This window comes from Miniopterus natalensis, chromosome 19 (assembly GCF_054644295.1).
Source record: "Miniopterus natalensis isolate mMinNat1 chromosome 19, mMinNat1.hap1, whole genome shotgun sequence".
In the NCBI taxonomy this organism is placed as follows: Eukaryota; Metazoa; Chordata; class Mammalia; order Chiroptera; family Miniopteridae; genus Miniopterus; species Miniopterus natalensis.
The window spans coordinates 11,972,005-11,986,902 of record NC_142099.1 but is presented as its reverse complement, the minus strand read 5'-3'; the positions used below and the strand labels follow the sequence as shown (position 1 = coordinate 11,986,902).

Here is a 14,898-nt window from a genome sequence, read left to right as displayed (position 1 = left end):
GCATTTCTTTTAAAAATAACCTAGCCTTGGCTGGGTAGCTCAGTTGGTTGGAGTGTTGTCCCCATACACCAAGGTAGTGAGTTAGATCCCCAGTCAGGGCACATACAACAATCAGTCAATGAATGCATAAATAAGAGGAACAAGTCGATGCTTCCCTTTCTGACCCTTCCTCTCTAAAATCAAGAATTAAAAAATAACCTGTATCAGAGATTGCTTCTAAATCCTTCTGTTATTAGAAGTTTTTATTTCATTCACTAGCACTGATATATATCCTTCATGGTTCACAATGGGGAACCCTACCCTGGTTCAGACCTGACTACAAACTTGGAGGTGGGGGGAAGGGGCAAGGAAGCAGGTAACCCACCCCCCTTTCCCACCATTACTAAGCTCCAAAAACAAGACCTCATTTCAAAACATGAAAACGCAGACAAAACCCCACTTCATTTCCACACCGAGCTGTTTCCCTCTTTCTGCTTCTCTACTTGCCTCATGAGGGATTTCTGAGAAATGAGAAACGTCACCGCCCACAACCTCAGTCTAGTTGTTTTTTAAAGATGAAAAGGGGACGGTTAATGGAAAGGAAGTGCTTAAGCATCTAGTATTAATCCAAAACTTAAAGTAAGAGAAATGTCTTTCCCATCAGTGGATGTGGGTCCCATCTTGCCTCAGATCTGAGCTTTCAGAGTCTAAGGAAATAAACAAGCTATCCTCCCAGGAAATTTCAGTAACAAGCAGTGAAACCTAACAGCTGCTCCTTGCAGGAGCCCAGCTGTTGCTCCTCCCCCCAACCCTAGCCACCAAGGACAGGAGATGGGTGGGAACTGCTCCAGGCAACCTCAGGAATGGAGGTGGGAGCTGAGAGTGGAATGCAAGAGAGAACTGAGCATAGCTATTGAGGAGTAGAATGCATATGAAAGCGACGGTTCCTAGGGAAACCCCTATCTCCCCTCAAAATCTGGACACCCCAGTCCTACCAGCCTGGTGAGAAAGACAATGAAATGTGTAGCAAAATTTCAAAACCAGCTTTCTACTAGACAAGAAATTTTTTTTAAAAATCTTTGTTTAAAGTATTATAGATGTCTTTTTCCCCATTGCCCCCCTCCCCCGTGAGAAAATTAACTTTTTAGGGGCACAGAATTGTTTTCTTAATCAAAATAAAGTGGAAAACTCATCTAAACCAGGATGAAACCCAACAGTTAAACATTCTTTTCCTTGTCCGCGTCCTTGGCTCTTTCCCAGCACACCTTGTCCCAAGCTAACTTGAATAAACATACACATGTGACCACATGAGGGCGGGAAGACCAAATGGGGGTGGTGAAATTCTGAATGGAATGCAGCTCCAGCTAGTTAGGGGCCCGGCTGAGACCTCTTGGCACTGGCTGTGGATTTATACCGGCAGAGAAGCCAAAACAATGAGCTCATAGGCAAGAATGCAGCCTGTGGGGAAGTCTCGGCAGTCAGAGCAAACTGGTTTTTTCAACCAGGATGGGAATAGCTGTGGGAGAGTCTCCCACGGGAACAAGAGCAGGGAGTGTAAAGCCACCATTCAGTATCTGGGGGTCCAGTTAAGTAACTATGGGTGGCAGTTCCTTCCTCAGTCCTATATTCAAAATGGTTCCTTTCCATGGTTAGTGAGATGTGTGAGTGAGCTATCCCAGGTGATGCTCTTAAGACTTTATTCAAAGCAGGTCTGCCAGAGCCAACTCCTGCACTCAAGATCCTAGAATTGTGTGTTCAGGGCCACCATTTTAATATGACAGAAAAAACAATGAAGTCCATCTTTACTTCTCAAGTAAATACAATGCACCCAGTTGTGTCATTTGCACCAAATTGAGACCTCTAAGACCAAAAAGACATCTTTTATTTTTCTACCAGTATTTTCCAATATTTTTATATAAGGCCCCAAATGGAAGAAACTGAAGAGATAATATATTCACTGGTCATGTATGGTGAAGGGGAAGGAAGGTAGGGAGGAAAGATCAAATGATGAGAAAAAAATTATCTACAAATCTCTCCCCCTACAGCTGTAGAGGTTCTTTCCCAACTCCATGCTTTTCTGCATGTTTTTTCCACGCATTAAGGTCTAACCTCAAATGTTTTTGAAGCTTTCTTGACCACCTTCTGCTTCCAGAAGTTGTCACCCTGTGTCCCACCTTATTCTTATAATACCTTTACTATAGCACTTTGTGCACTGTATTCTAATTATTTTTGTCCATGGTTATCCTACTAGACTGTGAGCTTTAATATTCTGCCACAATTGCTTTCTCATTCTGTGGTTTAGCTCTGCACCAATTTTTCAAGATGTTATCTCCTAAAAACAAATACATTCCCTTACCTAACCATGCCATATAACACACTCTGAAATTTAACATTGAAGCAGTACTAACATACTGCCCATATTAAAATTTCCCTAATGGTCTTCATGTCCTTCATAGCTTTTTATTCATTCAGATCACCCTGCATTTAGTTGTCACATTTTTGACTGTTCCATATCTCTTTTGACTGCGTTTCTTAAGGGAATTTATCCTTTTATAATTCCTGCATCCAGTAGTGCATGGTACATAGCAAGCAGTCCACTGCCATGTAATGGATTGAGACTCAACATCTGACTGCCTACAGCTCATTAAATGTTCCAGCTCATTGCAAGTGTTGAAGAATTTTTAATAAACTAAGGTAATCCCTGAACAGGGAATGAGGAGAGAAGGCAAATGGCAGAAACAAGCTATGGAAATAGTTATTTGGAAGGGGTAAAATCCACAATATTCTCGGCCCTAGCACACTTCTCAACAGTTAGGAACTATTATTTTATGCAGGTAAGGAACAGAACTGTAAGAGAAACCAGGTATAGAGTGGTAACAAAAGCTTGCCTTTTTTTTTTTTTTAACTTAAGAATCTTTAGTAAAGAACACTTAATTCTCAGAAAGGTCTGCTAAATCAGCCTAGAGGCAGATTCCCAACCCCCATATTTCCACATGCTTCACATAACTAAGATAACACTGTAACTTTGAAACAAAGAGGGGCCAAGTTTCCAAATCTTGAAATCCAGAAACCTTTTAACAGTGTGGGAGGGTTCAAGACCAAGTTCTGTAATCTCTGAACAAGAAGAGCTTAAGAGAAATAGGATAAATTAAGGGAGACTCAACTGATCATCCTGAACCCCAGGAATTAATGGCCTATGCTTTGGGAATCTGGCTGGAATACACCAGTTATACATACAAGTTACTGCACTTTAATTTTTGTAAAATTCTCAACCTGTCAATTTCTTTAAAAAATAACAAAAACTTTCTGAAACAGTAAGAGGCAAGAGCTGGTTCTAGTCACAAGACAGGAACTGAAAGAAAGTCTGGTTGTATCAAATGAAGGGAAGTGTTGATTATTTTGACTTGCTCAGTGACTCATGTTACCTGGTTACCCAAGTTTTTTAGGCGTTCTGCTAAGGAATAGCGCCACAGAAATGGCTTCACATCAGAGCTATCAGTGAGAGCAATAGTACTGCTTAGAACGAGGGCCAGTTTGGGCCCTTGTGTCCTGTTACACTCTCCCCTCTACCCCTCTGCTTGGGTGTGCACTTATACAAAAACCCCTTTCTTTATAATAAAATGTTGCTGTCTCTGGTAGTTATGGGGGAACAGAATCCTGTTTGCACATTAGCATTTAGTGCTCAGGGCTTAAAACCAATATGCAAACCTCCTATTTGCACATTTCCATGGTGACTCTAAGGTAGCAGAAAATACAGAATACAGTTCCTAAAACTGACTTGCTTATTCTCATCTCTTGGCAGAGGAAAGGGGAAAAGTTCTGAAACATTAGTACCAAGGACCTTATTAAAACCCTTAACTTTGGGAGTTCTTTTAGCTCCTTCAACTCAAAAAGTTGAGATGGGGAGATTGAACCCTTACTTCAAAATTGTACCACCATGTGATGACTAAAAGAAAAAATCAGGACAGAGATTATGATTTTTGCATCAAAATGTACAGGAACTAGTCAAGTACAGCAGTAATACATTTAATTAAAAACACATCACTTCTAATTTGAATGAAAGGAATTATTCTGAAGGGAACCGTCCTTTGCTCTAAGGCAAATTAGTTTTATGGAGCTGCTTTTGCTTGTTAATTCACCTATACTTATTTGCTCAGCTGACTTCCCTAAAAGGCTTGCCTAAGAGGGGGAAGGAAGACAGGCAACGATTAGAAAACACCCATACCACACCTTGTATTTGAATAAAGATTTATTATTTTCTTCTCAGGAAAAACAGGAAGTTAGGGAAACACACTACATTTACGGCCCACATTAATTTGTAGTTGGTCCTAACCCCAATGGCACAGCTGTCAAAAATGTTAGCTGTGTTAACTAGAACCAAGGTGCCCACCCCAGATAAAATGTTACATGGACAACACTAGAGGGCTGAAGGTTTTTCCCTGAGAGAAGCCTAAGACAGAAGTTGCTGAGACAGCCATCTTTCCAAGCATTCCCTCCTTTTCCATTTGGGAGGAATCTGCCTGATGTAGCTAGTCAGCACTTAGAACAAGTGCCTCCTCTCCCTATAAAACCACTCACCCTTTTCCCCAAAGCACTTGGGCTCCCTAAGCCCTCACAGCCTGACCCAAAATATTAACTAAGATGCTCACCATTTCAGCAGTCACACCTAGTAAATTGGGAAGCAAGGCCCTTTGCATCTATGCACTCATTTTCACAACTGGATATGGGGAGACAGGCCTTTTAGTCACCTTAACCAGATCTTAAGTTTAATTAAAAACTACATAAAGTGCTTTTAGGTCCTTAGAGACAGACTTGATATAAATAAGTGGTTTATGATCAAGAATGATAAATACATAGGTAAAAATAGTTCTATAGCTAGATGACCTTATGGCTCGGAGATGGGGAGAGGCAGGGCATTCTTCCATATTACATTCTTAGTCATTTTATTCATGCCTATTTCTTATCTAGAGTCCAGATACTAAAGATCATGTTCTGAGGCTGAAGCTTTAATTGACCCTAGTTCCAACACAGCTTTCTTCAGCTTAACTAGTAGCCTTTAGAGCACACTGTACCCAGCTCTATAATTTTAAGTGAGCATATTTAAATTCAAAGGAACCTAGAGGAAGCCATGTAAGATATACTCCCCTCTAGAAAATTTTAAGGGAACTTTTGAAACTTTCCCCGCAAAGGTAAGAAAAGCAAAAACCAAAACGGTACCAGTCCAAGGAAAAGGGACTCCTCCCATCCACCTCATAACTATGACTGTTACTGTCACAGAACCCATTGTACTATCAAGGACAAAACTCATGAAGGATACAGGTTTATGGACTCCTATAAGGGCGGTTACTTAGGTTCCTAGTGCCCAAAACTAAATAGGCTAGAGTTCAGGGATGGCAGGGTAAAGATGTAGGAATTGATCTAAATTATCTGTAGAAGGAGCAGAACAAGCAGCAAATATTTCGAAGGAAAAATAGGAAACAAATGGTAAGGTCAATAGAACAAGTCTGAAATCTGAAGAGATGCCAATGCAAAATTTAACAAAGTTTGGGAATCACTAATAGAAAAGAAACAATTAAGTATTTGCTTTATTGACATACTAGGCTTAGACCTGTGTTTAACAAGCCAGCCTGAAATAGCACCATGGTTAGACTATTGCCTGCTTTTCAAAGTCATCATTTTACAACTTATTAAGCAAACAAGGGATCAAATGGCTCTCTCATCCACCTGATGTGATCTTTTTATACACATACTGCTAATAAGTCCCATTTGGAACAGCTGAAAATCTTTTTAAAAGCTTTGCAGATGAGCTCATGAACACAAATTTCACAAGTTAGGTCAAACAGAAGGAACTCAAAACAAGTTGTTGCCCAATCAGAGCTCATTATTTGTAAATCATCGGCCTGCTCCCCCCCCCCAAAACCTTAAAAAAAAAAAAGACACCTTGACTCAATTATTGAAAATTCACCTGTAACAAAGTGAAACGATTAATTTCCATTACTCAAGTTCTCAGCCCAGGTTTAAAAAAAAAAAAAAAAAAGCCCTGTAAGGAATACTTACCAAATTCAGATAGGAAAATTACAGTTATGAATCAGAATTGTTCCACCACAACCAGGTTGCATACAATTACATCAAATGGTTCTGTAAACCATCTAGAATTGACCAGGACAAGGTTTAGAATAGAAAAGCTGTAAGAAATAGGTTACTAACTACAGAAGTTTTAAATTTCAAAAGGGTATGAAAAAACTGAGATCCAAGCCTTCTTTTACATTTCAAAGAAATAGATTTTCTGTAAAAATATATACAATTTTTACAGACAAATACATTTACAGGTTGTTTTTATCTTAAAAAGTGAGGACATTCCATATGTCTAACTACAATTATTGAGCCTTAAGTCAAGTATTCTTGGCCATTACAAGGCTAATAAACTAAACCAAGCCAAAGTAGAACAGGTATAAAGTCCTGAGCACTTGGACTTTCTATTCAAGAAGCATACCTGGGAAAGCTAATTATACAGAGGAAAAAGCTTCCCTTCACACTGTTGTACAGTACTGAGGCTTCTAGTCATAGTTCTATTGTAGCTTAAATCCACTTTACACAGTTCACTGGCATTGTTAGTGCTTCTCTTTTAACACTATAGAAAGCTAATGAATTCAGTGGGCATATTTAATGAACTGTAGATGACTAGCCTGGCTACTGGCCCCTCTTCTGTTCTAAGACAAGGGTATCAAGTCTCTCCACCCTACCATTTTCACTAAATCTAAAAGTCCTCCTCCATGGCCTCCCAAAGTTTGCCTGTTGGCTAAAACAGCTCTGCTTCTTTCAGTGACTTGCCATAATCCTCTTGCCACTTGCTTTTCCGTGTTGCTCGTAGGTTATAGCCTGGACAGCTTTAAGTCCAACTTCATAAGTACACTGATTTTCACAGCAGATGGACGTGGCTTTGGTGCCTGGAGTTGGTTAAGAGTCAATTATTTCACTTAAAAGGCTATCTTATTAAATATGCCAAACCAGCTCCTACTCCAGCAACACCTGCAAAAGCCAGCAGCACATTTCTGATGCCGCCTTCTAGGTCCTCTACGTGGAAGAACTCCACAAACCCATCCTAGAAAACAAAAAAGAAGAGCACATTTTCAAGTATGGGGGTTTTCCACTTACAAAGGTATATTGAAATATCTAAGCCCCACCCCCATGAAACTACGAACCAATTATTTATCTCTCAGCTGCAAAAGAAACACTCTTAAAATGGGGGTGTGCACTGAGGAATGTATTTTACTATCCCCAAGTTGGCCGGTAACACGTACTGCTTCATAATTTGAATCCACTGGTGGGGAGTATCCAACTGAATTACAGTAAAATACCAAAAGAAAGAATCAGCATCCAGTAAAATAGCCTACAGGAAACCAGGATTTTTGATGCAACAAATTAAGACAGTAATACCACTATCTCTATGGACTCAACTACTTACATCAACATCAAGCAACCAGAGGTCCATAAGTTAGAGCTAGAAAGCTGAGTTGTGCATCATAAAAACCTTCAGCTACCCCCACTTTCTCTATAAAACCTTCCATTCCATTTCCACTCCAAGACCCCTCTTCGACCTTAAAACAAACTTACCCAGCCTCTTTGTTTGACCAGCCAGTCTCGTTTTGTCCTTACGAGAACATCTGTGATGCTTTCTGCTAATGGTTCAATGCAGCCTTCTTGCTTTATACTCTTCAAGTGTTTGGCCACAAAGGCACCAAAAGATATGAGAGTCACAATCCTGCCCCAGTTTGTTACTCCGTCACTAAAAACATGAACCATTACCCTAGACAAAGATTTGATGTCGTCTTCGTTTTTGATGTCCAGTTTCCGCAGCATACCTGAGGAAGAAAAGCATGCTGGTTCTCACGGCCTTCTTTGTCTAAGCCAGAGCACGATTCGCTGCCCACCCACGGAGAGGGAAATCGCTATTTGGGATCCATAGAACTCAGGCCGACCCCACTTGAAAATTGACATCCCACCCTTTCCGGCCTTTGAACAGAGCTATTTTCAAAAGAATCGAGTGGGCGGAAACAATGACTCATGGTCAGAATATTCTGGTTTCAGAAATAGGAGTCGTTTCGACACTGACTAGGTTTCGGTTTCCACCCACTGTGAGTTCCAGCAAGAGATGACAAAAGATAGTGCAGCCTCCGTGACTAACCCCCTTACCTTGGAAGGCTGTCTCGTGGTTACGCTGCACACCGTCCCCGACCCGCCGAAGGGTCTCTAACGCCTTCCGGCTGGAGGCCGCTGACCCGGCCATTGGCTTCGCGTCCTTGGCGCCGGTCGCCTGCTCCCTAAGGTACCGAGAGATAATCTCCAGCGACTGCCGGAACAACTCGTCCTCCTCCTCCTCCTCTGCTGGGGGCGGCGTCGAGGGCAGAGAGCCACTCGCACCGAGGCCATTACTGGCCTCCTCGACCAGCTCCAGCAAGGGCAGGACAGCCGGCCGCTTCCCGAGAGGCTCCGGCTCGTAACCGTCCAGCTCCTCTTCGGGAGACATGATGGCGTCGGCTGCCGGGACTTCCATCTCTTCAAGCGGGGACGTGTGGCGGGCTGGCGCGAAAAGCCACCTCGTGGGGGTCTCGGTGACGTCGAGGCCCTCGGCGCCAATGGGCGAGGGCCGCGCGACCCTCCTGGCATCCAGCGCGAGAGTGGCCGGGGGTCTCCCGCTGGGGCTTCCGCCAATCACCGTGGCCGCTTCCCCTCCCTCCGCCTCTCGCCGGGCCGTGGCCTCCTTTCCCGCAGGCAGAAGCTGTTCTTCTGAAGGGGAGGCGGCGCCGCCGTCGGCCCCGCTGCCGCCCCCCAACTTGGTCCCTCCGCAGTAGAGGTTGAGTCCGATTACCGCGTTTCTTTTGAGGCCAAACATCTCAAGCCTACGCCGCCTTCGCCAGCTGAGAAAGATAGGAGAGGCCGTAGACCCCTTACTCGAAGGAAGCGGAAGTAAGGAGTGAGAGAGGCGCTCCGACCTCACGGTTTTACGGCCGGTGCTACGCCGCGGCGCCCACTCAACAAAATAGTCTCCATAAAAGGCGAAAGGGGCGGAAGCTTCGGGAGAGTGGCGCACCAGCTGAGCTGCCGGTTGCGAGGGGCGGGGCTAGGTGGGCGGGGCCTTCCGGCTCGGGAAACCCTCGTGACCGGTTACGTAACGGCGGTCCGGGCGGGGGGTCTCGGGCTCTTCCTCTGTGCGGGCAGGACCTGCCCGGAAGCCTGCTGCGGCTGCCCTTGATGGTGATTTGCGAGCCCCTGCGGCTGCTTTTGTGCTGGAGGTTTTTTCCGTACCAAAACCTTAACCATGGAATCACTCAGGTTGAAGGAAGGGGATGAGGCAGTTCGGCCCTGGAAGGGGCACAACAGTTTTAGATAATATGGGTAAATGTGGGCCCTGTGGGGCACCTGTAGTTATTTTGCATATCCGCAGTTCTCTACTCTCATACCAACCACGTTTGGAAATGGGAAGTTCCATGGGTTGCTTTATAGAATCATTTACACGTAAGTTGACTAAATGAAATTGCCCCAGCCAAATTGCCTACAAGCTTCTGCCCAGCCCCCATGCTACTCCACGGTATCTGGTGCTATATACAGAGGAACCTTACTCTGTTAGCACCACTTCTGAGACTCTTGATGCCATTTATTTCTGTATCGGTAAGGCACATTTGACTCGAGGGGTAAACCTCTTGAGGACAAGGGTCCAGTTATATGCCACATATGTGAATTAACATTAATTGAAGCAATCTTTTAAAACATCTGTAAAAATAATAGCTAAAATTCAAGGGCAAGGTGTTTGAGGAACATCAGCAGGAAAGGTGAGCAAAGGTCCTATTCCCCAAAATATCAGTTTAATAAGGAGATAGGGTGCCCATACCACAATTGTATTTGGGCAGGACCTAGAACCATGAGGGAATTACATATAATAGGTGGCAGAGAGGATGGAGAGAAACATCCTGTGATTGTGGGAAGAAATGTTTTTTCTATTTAAGGAACTTGTAACCTTGCACAGAAACTAACCATAATGTGAAATGGAATATATGCTTTATAGGAGGCATGAACAACTTCATATTGGAGTTGAAAGATTGAAAAATTAACTTTGGGCTAGGGGAACTACAGGAAAATCTTACGGAAGAGGTAGTAGCTTTTCTGCTAGGCTTTCTAGAATACAGCTTTATCAGATAGTCAAAGGGAGGGAGATTGAGGAAATAACAAATGCAAAAGCTGTTTTTTTCCCAGAGGCTGAAAAAGGAAATGCATTGCAAGTTTCATTAAGTCATGGCTCAAGTGCTCAGCAAGACTATTATTGCATTTCCTTAGTCAATTCACTCTCTCATTGCAACCTCTTTTGTCCTTAAACTTCCAGTATTCCCCCTTCCCTTCCTCAATCTCAGCTGCTGTTAACTTCTTTTACTGAGAAAATTGAAGCAATCAGAAGAAAAACGTGTCATTTCTCACCACCAGATCTGCTAATTTACTCATTCCCATTCTGCCTGCCTTTCCTATGGTTAAAATGAATGAACCTTACCCTGCTATCTCAGATCAACCTCTTCACTTGTGCATTGGATCCTATCTCCTTTGCCAACTCAAGTACTTGCAGTTATCCCTTTATATTCTTGCATCATCAATTTCTCTATTGATCCATTCCCATCAGCATACAAATTTAATGTTCTCACATCTGTAAAAAGGCTTCCTAGAACCTAAATTATCTTATGCTCCTTTATAGTAAAAATCTTCAACCTCCTTACCCCTTCTCCCCTCTTGAACCCACCCCAATCAAACTTTCATTCCCACCACTCTACTAAAACTATCCTTGTCAACGTCATCAGTGGCCAAGTTACAGTGGTCAAATTTGCAGTCCTCATTTTAGTTGACCCTTTGGCAGTATTTGATGTGGTTGATCATTCCCTTCTTGAAACTCTTTTTTATTTCAGAGAGAGGAAGGGAAAGGGAGAGAGAGATAGAAACATCAATGATGAGAGAGTCATTGATTGGCTGCCTCTTGCACACCCCCTGCTGGAGATCAAGCCCACAACCCTGGGCATGTGCCCTGACCGGAATCGAACCTCGATCTCCTGGGTCATAGGCCGATGCTCAACAGCTGAGCCATTGTGGCCAGGCTGTTTCTTTCTTTTGTTTTTTTTGTGGGTCCCCCCCATATTCCAGTTTGGGGAGGCTTTCCACTCTGCTGCTAGAAATTTCCAGAATTGCTCTGGCTGGGTAGCACACTTGGATAGAGCATCATCCCAATACCCCAAGGTTGCAGGTTCAACCCTCTGTCAGGGCACATACAAGAATCAACCAATGAATGCATAAATAAGTGGAACAACGAATTGATGTTTCTCTCTCTCTATCAAAAGAAAAAGGAAAAAAAAGATGTGATATTAGTAGGGATAGACAAATGAATCAATGTAACAGAATAGAAAGCTCACAAGTAGACATGTATATGGAAAATTGATAACAAGCAGCATTTCAGATCGGTAGGGAAAAGATGGGTTGCTCAGTACATGGAGCTAAGACAACTGAATAGTTACATGAAAAAATAAAACTGGGTCTCTACCTCATACTATATATATAAAATAAATTCGGTGATTAAAATCTTCAAAGATTAAATATGAGAATATTTTACAAACTCAGAGTAGGAAAGAGTTATTAAACAACATATGAAAGGCAGTAACCATAGGAGAAAAAAATTGACAAATATGACATTAGAATGAAGACATGTTTTGTGCCAAAATTAGACTTCTGAGCAAAATGCATAAGCACACAGAGGAGTGAGCAATTAATTCTATCTTGGGAGAAAGTAATTTTGAGGTAGGTATTGAACTGTGTGTGAGTGTTCAAGGCAAAACATTCTAAGCAGAGAGAAGAGCATGTGCAAAGATTCAGAACCAAAACAGTGTGGTGTAATGAAGGACCCACCAGTGGTGAAGTATACTGTAGAGAGGAGCTGCATGAGAAAACAGGCTTTCAAATCAAATCCACCCAGCCCTACCACTTACCAGTTCAGTGACCTTGGGCATAGGATTTAGTTTCTGATTATGTTTGCTCACCTGTAAAGTGAGATTAGTCCTACCTTATGAAGTTGTAAGGATCTAAGCAGTTTTCTAAGTGAGGTACACAGACTCCTAGAGTCCCCAAAACCTTTTTGGGGGTCCATGATTATTTTCACAATACTAGATGTTATTTGCCTTTTTCTTTGATCATGCAAAAGCAATGGGGGTAAAACTGCTGATACCTTAGCACATATCAAGATAGTGGTACCAAACTGTACTAGTAGTCATTGTATTCTTTAGTGCCGCACACTTGCAATGAAAAACATGGGCAGTTTCATTTAAGAATGACCTTGATGAAGCAGTAAAAGTTGTTAATTTTATTAAACCTCAGTTCTTTTTTTTTAAAAAAAATATCTTTATTGATTTCAGAGAAGAAGGAGAGGGAGAGAGAAATAGAAACATCAATGATGAGAGAGTTGTCATTTGATCGGCTGCCTCCTGCACAACCCCAGCTGGGGATCGAGCCTTCAACCCAGGTGTGTGCCCTGACCGGGAATCAAACCGTGATCTCCTGGATCCTAGGTTAATGCTCAACCGCTGAGCCATGCTCAGCCAGGCAAACCTTGGTTCTTGAGTGCATGGCTTTTACTATTCTGTCTGACAAAATGAGAAGTACACACAAAGCACTTTTGCTTTATATCAAAGTATGACAGCTGTCTTCAGGTAAAGCACTTGTGCAAATATTTGAATTGTGAGCTGCATTTGCTGCTACTTTTAAAAATGAAATCACCCTTTTAACTTGAAAGAAGACAAATTATGGTTATTTATACTTTTTTGGCATTTTCTCAAAAATGAACAAAGTGTGCCCTGGCTGGTGTGTCTCAGTTGGCTGCGTGTCATCCCATGCTCCAAGAGGTTGCTGGTTTGATTCCTGGTCAGGGCACATGTCTGGGTTACAGGCTCAATCCCCAGTAGGGGGCCTGCAGGAGGCAGCCGATCAATGTTTCTCTCTCATCAATGTTTCTGTCTCTCTCTCCCTTTCCCTTCCTCTCTCCCTAAAAATCAATAAAAACATACACACACACACACACACACACACATTTCTGTTCATGGTGCCTCATTTCCTGTTGCCTTCTGTTTTAGGGGTTTGGTGAACTATTCGAATGAACTTTAGCTCTAGGGACTTTTTGAGATCTAGATTTGAGGTACCTTTCTCCAGAGAGGATTTGTGTTGGTTTCCTTCAAGTGCTTGGGGATACTTTAAATTCTGGGCTTGAAGTTTTTGTTAATTCAGGAAGTGAGAATTATTTAGACTATAAAATCCCAAGTGGACTAGTTTGTAAATTCCCAGGGGAAATTTTTTCCCCTCTGACTCAGAGCCAAGATTGAGATAGGGTAATTTTCTTGCTATTTCTCTTCTCAGGGTGGGTATTTTCTGGTATACTCTTTCACTGAAAGTGGAGTCCTCAGGGGGATTCCAGTCCAGCTGCTCTTTTTGCACAAGCCCTAGGCTTTGTCTCCTGTCCCCTGAGAAACCATTAAGATAGAAGCTCTGTCACTGGGGATTAGCAGATGCCTCTGAGCAGCCACCAACTTCAGCCTTATGTTTTTGGATTCGTGCTTTTGCTTTCTATATTTATAGAGCTGGTGTTTTGTAGCGGAATATTTGTCAGGGTATCTTGTCTATTATATTGCTGGAAATGGAAGTCTGGTTCTTTGTTGGGTATTTGTGTCCCCATACCCCCTCACTGTAAATTCCATGAGAGTAGAAGCTTGGTCTGTCTTGTCACTGCTCATTTTCCCAGCAGCTAGCCTTGTGCCTGGCACATAGAAAGTGATCAACAAATATTTATTGACTGTATGAAGGTGGAAAGAAGGTTAGGAATTCCCAGAAAGGCAAAAAAGGAAAAATTGAGGTAAGGACTGAAAACTGGCCATTGTATTTGGCAATTAGGTGGTTTTGAAAATAATCTCATCACTTAACAAGGGCAAAAGCTGATTTCACTGGGTTAAAGAGTAAATAATTGAAAAATTGTTTTTGAAGAAATTAGAGCGTGATGAGAAAGCAGAGAGTGGTCGGGTTGAAGAAAGAAGAAATAATTTTTTTTTTTTAAATCCTCACCAGAGGATATTTTTTCCATTGCTTTTCAGAAGAGAGTGCAAGGGAGAGAGAGAAGCATCGATGTGAGAGAGACACATTAACTGGTTGCCTCCTGCACGCACCCCGACTGAGGCTGGGAATGAGCCTGCAACCAAGGTATGTGCTCTTGGTTGGAATCGAACCTGGGACCCTTCAGTCTGCAGTCCAACGCTCTAACCACTAAGCCAAACCGGCTAGGGCAAGATGAAATAATTTTTTTAGAATGGGGAATTGAAACATATTTGTAGGTTAAGGAGAATGATTTTTTGTGACGTGAAAGAAATGATAAAGGTGAGAGAAGGGACAGTTGACAGGGCACAGTATTCTGGAAAAGACAGGTGGGAGGGCAGAAGCACCAGTTAAAGCCTCTCTAAGGAGGCAGGAAGATGCAGATGGGTGCTCTCACAGGTCAGTTTAGAGGGCAACAGGAGGAATGCTGGGGAATATAGCACTTGTCTATTTTCCTTTTGTATTAGAATGCAAGGTGGTCTACAAAAGCAGAGGCTGGGATTAGAGAGAGGTGCTTGAGGAGAGCAGCTGTGGGAAATTCACAAAGCACCTGGCTCCCTGTGAGGACTGCCAAGTTAAGGCTAGAAACCACACATTGGTACCGGTTCTGACTGGTGGTTAACGCTCTCCCACAAAGCAGTAGCCAACAACCAAAGTGGAGAAAACGCACCTCTGTCCCCAATACCTAGAGCAACTCTAGGCACATCAATAGGCACTTGGGCCCGGATGGCGGGGCTCAGCGTTTGAACATCGACCTATGAT

At 42.7% G+C, this 14,898-nt stretch overlaps 1 protein-coding gene across 1 annotated transcript; it reads right to left on the bottom strand.

Annotated features, from left to right (window-relative positions):
• Positions 1–5,546: 5,546 nt before the first annotated feature.
• MCL1 (MCL1 apoptosis regulator, BCL2 family member) lies at positions 5,547–9,067 on the bottom strand. Its single transcript, XM_016215572.2, has 3 exons — positions 8,173–9,067; positions 7,594–7,841; positions 5,547–7,081 (listed from the first exon to the last, which is right to left on the bottom strand). Exons 1-3 carry the CDS (start codon positions 8,870–8,872, stop codon positions 6,965–6,967), a joined length of 1,065 nt encoding a protein of 354 aa, XP_016071058.1. The 5' UTR covers positions 8,873–9,067; the 3' UTR covers positions 5,547–6,964.
• Positions 9,068–14,898: the final 5,831 nt, after the last annotated feature.

Coding starts and splice junctions, on each gene's coding strand:
- MCL1 (XM_016215572.2), bottom strand. CDS start 8,872: ATGTTTGGCCTCAAAAGAAACGCGGTAATCGGACTCAACCTCTACTGC. Junction 7,842..8,172: donor CCACGAGACAGCCTTCCAAG/GTAAGGGGGTTA, acceptor TTTCTTCCTCAG/GTATGCTGCGGAAACTGGAC. Junction 7,082..7,593: donor TGGTCAAACAAAGAGGCTGG/GTAAGTTTGTTT, acceptor TTTGTTTTCTAG/GATGGGTTTGTGGAGTTCTT.